Consider the following 9,363-nt stretch of genomic DNA (forward strand, 5'->3'; position numbering starts at 1 on the left):
GGATTTTAATGAATCAATATCACGTTATCCAAGCTAGAATCGATTTTAATCGATAATCAAAACCCACCCCTAGTAACTGTGTAATCATGCTTATGTACATCTGGATAATGACACAAACTGTGTTGCGCTCCACTTTTTAATAAACTAAAAGACATTATAGGATCTGTAGTGTTGTTTATTTATATTATGGTACTTATCAGTTGTGATATTTATTACTGTGTGCATACTTTATTAGAAGAGAAAAAAATCTCTTCCTTGCTGGTTCCATCGAAGAAGAAATGCTCAAGTAACTGTGTAGCACGTAGGTAATCCAATTCCACAACACAGCGTGATGAGGGAATCAGCTGTGTTTTGCTGCCCATTTTATTTCGAATCTGGCGCGAACCGGAGAGCCAGTTCCTGAATCAGTCACGTGGTACGGACTGCCCACGAGGCCTCGAACGTCACTGCATACGTAATCAAAGCGAGCCTCGATACGCGCTTCACAAAAATTCCCCCGAGATTACTCGACACGCTTCGAAGCTTCGACACATCACTACCTCTCACATCTAAAGGTAAGTGTCAAGGTAACTTTGAACTGTTCAGTCAATCTTGAGTTTATCGAAGTTTTCTGAAGGACGCTTTCTGTTGCTCTCTGTGAGAGAAGACCGTTAAAGGCGAGGCTCTCCAGAGTGTAGCAAAACAGGAAACCACAGCTGGGTGTGTGTAATGCTGGGCTTACACTGCTTTGGCCCATTTTGAGCCGATTTTTGAGTCGTGCGACCGTTTTGGCGATCGGCCCGATTTTGGCCTTCATCGTGCGTCGTGCATCGCGTAGTATACGTGGGCTAATGCTGGGCAGACACTGCGATTTTTTTCAGTCGCGCGATTCAGCTCCTACTCAAACTGTACGTTGACTCGCAGGGGTTAGAAGTTCATAGGTCACGGTGCAGGGTCTCACACTATACGGCCCGATGCTCTGATGCGACCTGAGTGCTCACACTGTGCGTCCATAAAATGAAGGTTATAACAGAAATCCTGTCGCTCGCTCCCCCTCTCTGTCTTTCACTCACACAGACACACCACCACCACCATCAACTTTGCTAAATTGCTAATAAGATAAGATAACCTTTATTAGTCCCACACGTGGGAAATTTGTTTTGTCACAGCAGGAAGTGGACAGTGCAAAAGTTATGACGCAAAAATTAGAATACAATAAGAATAAATACAGTACACAGCTGTACAGAATAGAATAAAATAATATACTATATACAGTAGAATAAAATAGAATAAAAATATACAATAAGATAAAAATAGAATACGAATGCTATATACAACTGAGTAAAAATACAACGATGCCAGAAAAGATTATTGCACTTAGTGTTATTGCACATGTGTGGATGTGTGTGTTTGTTCAGTTAAAGTCTTTGTTGTGGAGTCTGACAGCAGTGGGGAGGAAAGACCTGCGAAATCTCTCCGTCCCACACCGTGGGTGCCGCAGTCTCCCACTGAAGGAGCTGCTCAGTGCTGTCACAGTCTGCTGCATGGGGTGGGAGACGTTGTCCAACAGGGATGACAGCTTAGCCGCCGTTCTCCTGTCACTCACCACCTCCACTGGGTCCAGAGGGCATCCTAGGACAGAGCTGGCCCTTCGGATCACCCTGTTCAGTCTCTTCCTGTCCCCAGCAGAGATGCTGCCGCCCCAGCAGACCACACCATAAAAGATAGCAGAAGCCACCACAGAGTCATAGAAGGTCTTCAGGAGTGGGCCCTCCACCCCAAACGACCTGAGTCTCCGCAGCAGGTACAGCCTGCTCTGCCCTTTCCTGTAGAGGGCGTCTGAGTTATGAGTCCAGTCCAGTCTGTTGTTCAGATGAACACCAAGGTACCTGTAGCTGTCCACAGCCTCAATGTCCATACCCTGGATGTTCAGTGGTTGCAGTGGAGAATGCTTGTGCCTGCGGAAGTCTACCACCAGCTCCTTGGTTTTACTGGCGTTGATCTGGAGGTAGTTCAGCTGGCACCAGTCCACAAAGTCTTGAGTCAGACCTCTGTACTCCTTGTCGTCCCCATCAGTGATGAGGCCGACTATTGCAGAGTCATCAGAGAACTTCTGCAGGAAGCACTGGGTGGAATTGTGGGAGAAGTCTGCAGTGTAGATGGTGAAGAGGAACGGAGCCAGAACCGTTCCCTGTGGGGCCCCCGTACTGCAGACGACCCTGTCCGACACACAGCCCTGAGTCCTCACATACTGTGGTCGGTCGGTGAGGTAGTCCAAAATCCAGGTAGTGAGGTGATGGTCCACTCCAGAGTTCTCCAGCTTGTCCTTCAGAACCGAGGGAAGAATAGTGTTGAAGGCACTGGAGAAATCAAAGAACATGATTCTCACAGTGCTTCCAGCGGTCTCCAGGTGAGCGAGGGAACGATGTAGGAGGTGAATGACGGCATCATCCGCTCCAATGCCAGGCTGGTAGGCAAACTGAAGTGGGTCCAGTGATGAGCTTGTTAGGCGCCGAAGCTGAGCCAGGACCAACCGCTCCAGGGTCTTCATCAGGTGGGATGTCAGAGCCACCGGCCTGTAGCTGTTGAGGTCCTTGGGGCGTGAAGTCTTGAAAAACATTGATCAGGCAGCTGTGATTGAGCAGCAGTGTAGATCCAACTATTTTCACGGTTGTTGTGGTCGTGATAATTTTGTGAGGCCACATCGAAAAGGCTCGGATGAGCTTTCCAAAGTTCTACAAGTTGTGCCCCCATCGCTTGTGTCCAGATCACACGCTGTGCTGCGCCGTCTTTTTCGCTGACATTTGTGTTTGCGCGTGCGCAGTGTGACAAACTGCGGTGACACCCTGGTCAGTTCTTCTTTCATTGACTGAAGGGTACCAACAATTTTGTCCACGTCTACAGCGCTACTCCCTCGGACCGAGAAACTCCTCTCTCTTGGGCCTGGGTGACGGTATTGCTCTTGAGCTCATGTAGAGCACACTGTCCTTGCTAGAGACAGATGAAGGCGGATTCCTCTTCACTCAAGTCTTCCTCCGACAGCTGGCTTTACCAATTCACTGTTGCTGGCTGCAAAGGGTTACTACTCACTTGCAGGAGCGGCCGCAACCACCGGCAATAAGGAAATGCTGCTCTTTAGAGAGGACTCATGCTCAGGGAGACGTTTTCTGGTCCACCCTCTCTCCCAGAAGAGCCCCGGGAACGCTTGTGTCATCTTTGCATACCTCCACAATTACATATTGTTTAGTCTTTAAAAAAAAATTGAGGTTTTCCATGTACCACCAGAGAGAGACTAAGTACTACTAGTGGTATGTGTACCACAGTTTGAGAACCACTGTTCTAAACCATGCTGTGAAACTCCTGGGGACCACCCCTTAAGGGTGAGATTAAAAGTATATGTGTATGACTGAGGGGCTGCCCCTCAGATCTGCTCTGGGAGAAACATAAGAATGTAGAAGAGGTGAAGGGATTGTGTTTTTAAAAAAACAAAACAAACAAATACGTTCGATAAAGTGCTTTCGGTTTGGTATGCATATGTATCGAACAATACAAAATCTTTTATTTGTTTTATCAACTTTTCTTTTAACGATGCTGTCTGTGTTGAGCGCTCAGTAGATCTGTGTTCGACTACCCCGCCTAGGCTGCACTGTCGAGTGCAGATCCACTGAGCGCAGCGCAAGCTAGCAAGACAGAAGCCAAGCTCGTTGCAATATGGCAACTGCCTCAACGCTACCCGAAATTGAACCTCCCCCACCTTCATTCAGATCTGGCGTTTGAAACTATCGTGATGTTCATGTGAAGCATGACCCTGATGGTAAGCGCGTCATGGACAAAAGTGAAACAGTATGTCCGATGTGCCACGCAATGCTCAATTGGTGGGAACTAGTGCGTTATCGCAGTTAGCTCGTTAACGTGTTGATGCCGTCCAGCCCCACACACGGGGCGATCCATGGTAACTCGTTAAGGGAGATTTGCAGCGTTATGGCGTTAACGTCATTTTAACGAGTTTAACGCTGACAGCGCTAGTGGGAACACAACGAATATGACTCCACATTTATGCCGACATCATCCTAGTGCAAAGACAAGTGGAAGCAGACAAAAACAACAAGCACACATGCCACAAACGTTACCAGAGTCATTTAGGCAGCCGTTAGCACATGATTCTCCTTATGGGGACCTGATATGTTTAATATGCTGCTGAGAGTATAGCCCAGAAGAAGCGTATAGAATAGCTTTTATTTTGGAAAGAGCCATTTCTCTGTAATAAACTCTCTTTTCCAAAGATGAGTGATTCCTCGATCAGATTTATTTATTTATTTTTGTTGTTTCATCAACATTAAATTTAAAAACTGTACTTTTGAGTTAAAATATATATTTATAATGTTAATAAATGACTAATTAAAAAGGCATGAACTTTTTTTTTTTTTTTTGTATCAAAAAAATATCGAACCATGACACCAAAGTATCGAACAGAACTGAACTGTGAATTTTGTGTATCGTTGCACCCCTAGTTGGAGGTAAAAGTGCTATAATGAAAAACATTTCAAGAAAATGTAAAATAAATGTATTCCAGGATAAAACACAGCTGTCTTTGTCTTGTGCAAATCGGTGTGTCGGCCCACTGGGCATTTGATTCTAATAACAGGCCTCAGTCTCTCCTGCTACTGGTCTGCATACTGCTAAATTTGGTATCCGTGCTCAAACCTTTTGTGTCTGTTTGCACACCTCGGGAAGCAAAAATTTGTTGAACATATGAGACACTTTGACTCTTCAGTGCAGTGTGGAGCCTAACAAAGATCTGTTTTGTGTCCCAGCTGATCAGCAGGAGGAGAAGAGTCTGACGGAGCAGCAGAGGAACATTTTCAGCTACTTGGACTCAGCTCAGCCACTACAGAGGAAACAATGAGCTCAACACAGAAGGTGACAGACAGAGCAGGGCGATATGACCAAAAATATTTATCACGTTATACATTTGAAAATTTGCGATAACAATATAGCTGACGATAAAATTGACACTAGACAAAATACTTTACAACTCCACGACTTTATCAGTGCAAAAAAACCCCATCAATGTATTTTCACTTAAACAAGCAGCTGTTTTTTATGTGCATTAAAGTTTATATAAAAATTTAACAGTGCAAATACAAATGCCTTGGAGCAAATGTCAGCCAATTTCCTCTGGAAAATCCTTTTGGTTAAACTCTCAGCAAGCAATTTGCATTTGCACTGTTAAATTTTTATATAACTTAAATGCACATAAAAAAACAGATGCTTGTTTAAGTGAAAATATATTGATGGGTGTTTTGCACTAATAAAGTTGTGGAGTTGTAAAGTATTTTGTCTCGCGTCAATTACATCGTCAGTTATATTGTTATCACAAATTTTCAAATGTATATCGTGATAAATATTTTTGGTCATATCGCCCTGCTCTACTTTCATGTGTTACTGTTTAGGCTTAAATTGGTTTGATGTTTGGTGCGTTTTCCTTAATGTAAAAACAACCCCTTAGGTTACAATCAGACATTTTTCTTGCATTTGATTTGATAAATGATGATCTTTTGATTGATAAACTAAAATGTTATGGATTTTCACCAGCTGCTTTGTGCTGGATGAATAGTTATTTGGACAGAAGATAGCAGAAGGTTTATTGTAATGGTTATTTCTCAGTTATGAACTGCGGTTTACCCCAAGGCAGCTGCCTCGCTCCACTTCTCTATTCAGTTTTCACTGACGAGCTGCAACATGTCTTGGGTTAATCTTGGGTATGCCAATGATTCTACCTTGTTTTATTCAGCCAGTGACAATTCTGAATTGATCAGCGTGTCACAACAAAATTTGCTGAATGTGTTGGACTGGATAAGTAAAAACAACATGATTTTAAATGTATTTAAATCCAAATCTATGTTAATTAGAAGCAGATTAGTCAACAGCCCACAACTGAGTCTTTCCATAGCCAGAACACGTCACCCAGATGAAACTACTCGGCGTTACCATAAATCACCACCTTTCATGGTCTCAGCACATCGATTGTTTTTAAGAAAATGGGACAAGGCATAGCTATGGCTATGAAATGCTCTTTCTGTATCACTTCTTCAATTATGAAAGATGTCATTAATGCACTAGTAATGTCTCATCTGAAGTATTGTTCAATCATTTTGTCAGCAGCTAATAAGACAAATATAGGATTTATTATCGCTGAATGGTTATGTATAAATCTAGAAAAAGTGTGTGTGTGTGTGTGTGTGTGTGTGTGTGTGTGTGTGTGTGTGTGTGTGTGTGTGTGTGTGTGCGCGTGCGCGTACAATCAGGCGGGATGGGCATGATTTTAGTGTTTGAACAGTCATGAATTATTTTTAACAGCAGGTTGGATGTAATGTGTTAGAACTACCGGCAGGTGGGGATAAGAGACCTTTAAGGTGTTTGGTGCCACACTCCACCTTCAGGTTTAAAACTAGTGTTAATGGAGGGAGTTTGAAGGTTGAGTTTGTTCCACGACTGCATTTCACTCACTGCCTCTGTTTGTATCTCTGTCACTGCAGGACCAACATGGAGCGAGAAGTCAGCGCTCTCAGGAGGCCGACAAACCTCAACCGAGAAAGAGAGAGAAAAAACACACCTGTGACGAGTGTGGGAAGGAGTTTACTTTAAAGGGTCATCTAAAACAGCATCAGGTCATCCACACTGGAGAGAGACCGTTCAACTGTGACTTGTGTGGAAAGTCTTTTTCCTGGAAGGTTGCTCTAAAAAACCACCAACTCATCCACAGTGGAGTTAAAGCGTACAGCTGTGATCAGTGTGGCAGAGCTTTTACTCAAAGTATCAGCTTACAGAGGCATCTAGTTACCCACTCTGGAATTAAGGCATACAGCTGTGACATCTGTGGAAAAACTTTCAGCCGGAGAGGGAACCGAAATATACACCTACGCATTCACACCAGACATGATGTGTACTGCTGTGAACAGTGTGGCAAAGAGTTTACAACAGACGCACAGTTAAAACAACACATGTTTACCCACACTGAGGGACGACCTTATAAATGTGACCTGTGTGAGAAGACTTTTAAAGCTCCACGTTACCTGAGAGAACACCAACAGATCCACACCAGAAAGAGACTCTACAAGTGCAGTTACTGTGAGGTATGTATTTATATTGTTATCTTGTCATTTTAGCCTGACTGTTTGGAACAACTCTGCTCATTAAACTGTGTTAGCATGTTAGCAATTCTACTGCATGGAAAAGCAGCTCTGATTATTCAGATTTTCATGTCAGTTATGATTTTAGTATTACTGTAGTATTATGGTGGTAGTATTGTAGTTATTGCAGCCCAGTAAACTGAGTGTGTTAACTGATACAGTAAAATGTAATTGGACGTCTGCAGAGATGCTCTTTATTTCAGGCGACGTTCAGGATAAAAATGTTGAAGGACTGACTTACACTGTCTTTGTGTCTTTGTTTAGAAGCAGAGCGACACAGATGGATCCAGTTCTCAACCCTGTCATCACTGTGGTGGTGGGAAAGACTTTCGTTGTGACCTTTGTGGAAAAACTTTCATTCAGCAACAGAACCTAAAAATACATCAACGTAGACACACTGGAGACAAACTGAAATACTGCAAAGAATGTGGGAGAAGCTTCACCACATCACATCACTTAAAACAACACGAACTGATTCACAGTGGGGTTAAAAAGCACCTCTGTGATCAGTGTGGGTCATCCTTCACCACTGCAGGTGAGCTTAATAGACACAAACGAGTCCACACAGGAGAGAAACCATACAAGTGCAGACACTGTGACAAAAGCTTCTCAGATTCATGTAGTCGTAACAATCATGAACGTACACACATGGAAGGAAACTACAGCTGTGACCAGTGTGACAAGAGCTTCAGGAATCTCAGTTCATACTCCGAACACAAACGATCCCACGTTACTAATAAACTGTTTCACTGTTACCAATGTGCCCAAACATTCACCTCATTGTCTGCTCTGTGCAAACATCAGCGCGATCACTCAGGGCTGAAATCACTCCCATAACTGGATCACAGTGAATCTGAAGAGACAGAAAGATCCTCTGGTTTCAGTGTCAGACTCAAAAAGCTTGAGATCAGGCTCCACAGAGTTCAGATAGAATCATTTAAACTTGTGTTGAACTGAACTGGTTGCTGGGCTGAACTTCTACATAATACAGATTTACATGGGATCTTATTTTCTGTCGTTTTACTGAGTCAGTTTTGTCCTTTTTTCTCTGTCCTGCTTTTGCTCGTCTGTAAATAATTGAAACTCAGTCAAATAGTTCATTGTTCTCCAGCAAAACGTTTTGGAAACTCATGTTTAACCTTTAAAACTCTGACATGTTTTAGCACACAAGGCTTCATCGGGGAGTTCACTCATGATTGGACCATGAGAATAAAGGTTTTCAGTTCTTTCAAAGAGAGTCTTGGAGGTGTTTGATGTTTCTGTTTTTTCTGAAACCACCTGAAAGAAAAGCTATTTTTCTTGCTTTGTGTAGTGTGGAAGTTTTTAATGTTTCTTCATCTGTGATGTTCTTCAATGTGTTGAGATGAAGATGGTACAAATAAACTGTCCTTTTAGCTTCAGCTCCTAATTTATTCATTATTTGTGGATGATCGGCTTTTCTCTCTTGTTTATTTATCGCGCTAAACAACAGCAGCACGTTTTAGCTTGATCAGCTGTTGTTAGAATTCATTTGATTTTAATTTCTAGTATCAGCTGATTTTTGCTGGAGCCACAGCTTTAAAAACGGCTGGTCCAAACCAGGAGATGTCCTTACTGAATCATCAGAGCTGAACTGGTGATCAAGAAACAGGTTTACCTTTTAGGTGACATGAATGAGTGGAAGGGAAGTTATGAACTGTTTCTGAGAGACGAATAACACCAAGCTCCTTTTCTGTGTAGCTGACAGCTGGTAACTGTGCAGGTGCGGATCTAGCAAAGCTTTTGCCAGGGGGCCAGGTGGGGCATTAACAGGGAAAGGGGGGCACAAAGATATACTTTTCTTTCTTACTCTCATATAAAATATTTAGCTTTTATTAAATAGTTATCTGAATCTTACAACCAAAGTTTTTATAATAATACACAAGATTGGCTGTAGACCATTATTAATCATTCAGAACACTGTGTAAAAATAAAAAGTGAATGCAAAAGTGCATAAATATTTATTTTACATGTTTGATGTGTGTGGCGGGGCGTGGTCTGCAGTGCTGCTGCAGGGGATGTGGACCTACGGGCGTAAAGTCTGTGCTCTCTCGGCTGTTTTTTGGGTGTGTGTTGGGCTGTTAGTTGAAAAGCTACAGCTGGCTGTGTGGGTACACCAACCATGTGTGAAAAGTGGTCCATAACTTAATGCTTCAAAGCGTGTTCATGCAAA

The 9,363-nt window shown here is 42.9% G+C and overlaps 1 protein-coding gene across 1 annotated transcript; it reads left to right on the top strand.

Moving 5' to 3' along the window:
- The first annotated feature begins 436 nt into the window (after positions 1-436).
- LOC146567041 (uncharacterized) lies at positions 437-8,608 on the top strand. The gene is made up of 4 exons (XM_085285924.1): positions 437-554; positions 4,794-4,899; positions 6,519-7,115; positions 7,437-8,608. Exons 2-4 carry the CDS (start codon positions 4,882-4,884, stop codon positions 8,007-8,009), a joined length of 1,188 nt encoding a protein of 395 aa, XP_085142050.1. The 5' UTR covers positions 437-554; positions 4,794-4,881; the 3' UTR covers positions 8,010-8,608.
- Positions 8,609-9,363: the final 755 nt, after the last annotated feature.

The sequence above is a fragment of the Mchenga conophoros genome, linkage group LG9 (genome assembly GCF_057382185.1).
Source record: "Mchenga conophoros isolate Kocher_MC1m ecotype Shallow Benthic linkage group LG9, M_conophoros_male_GT1.1, whole genome shotgun sequence".
Taxonomy (NCBI): domain Eukaryota; kingdom Metazoa; phylum Chordata; class Actinopteri; order Cichliformes; family Cichlidae; genus Mchenga; species Mchenga conophoros.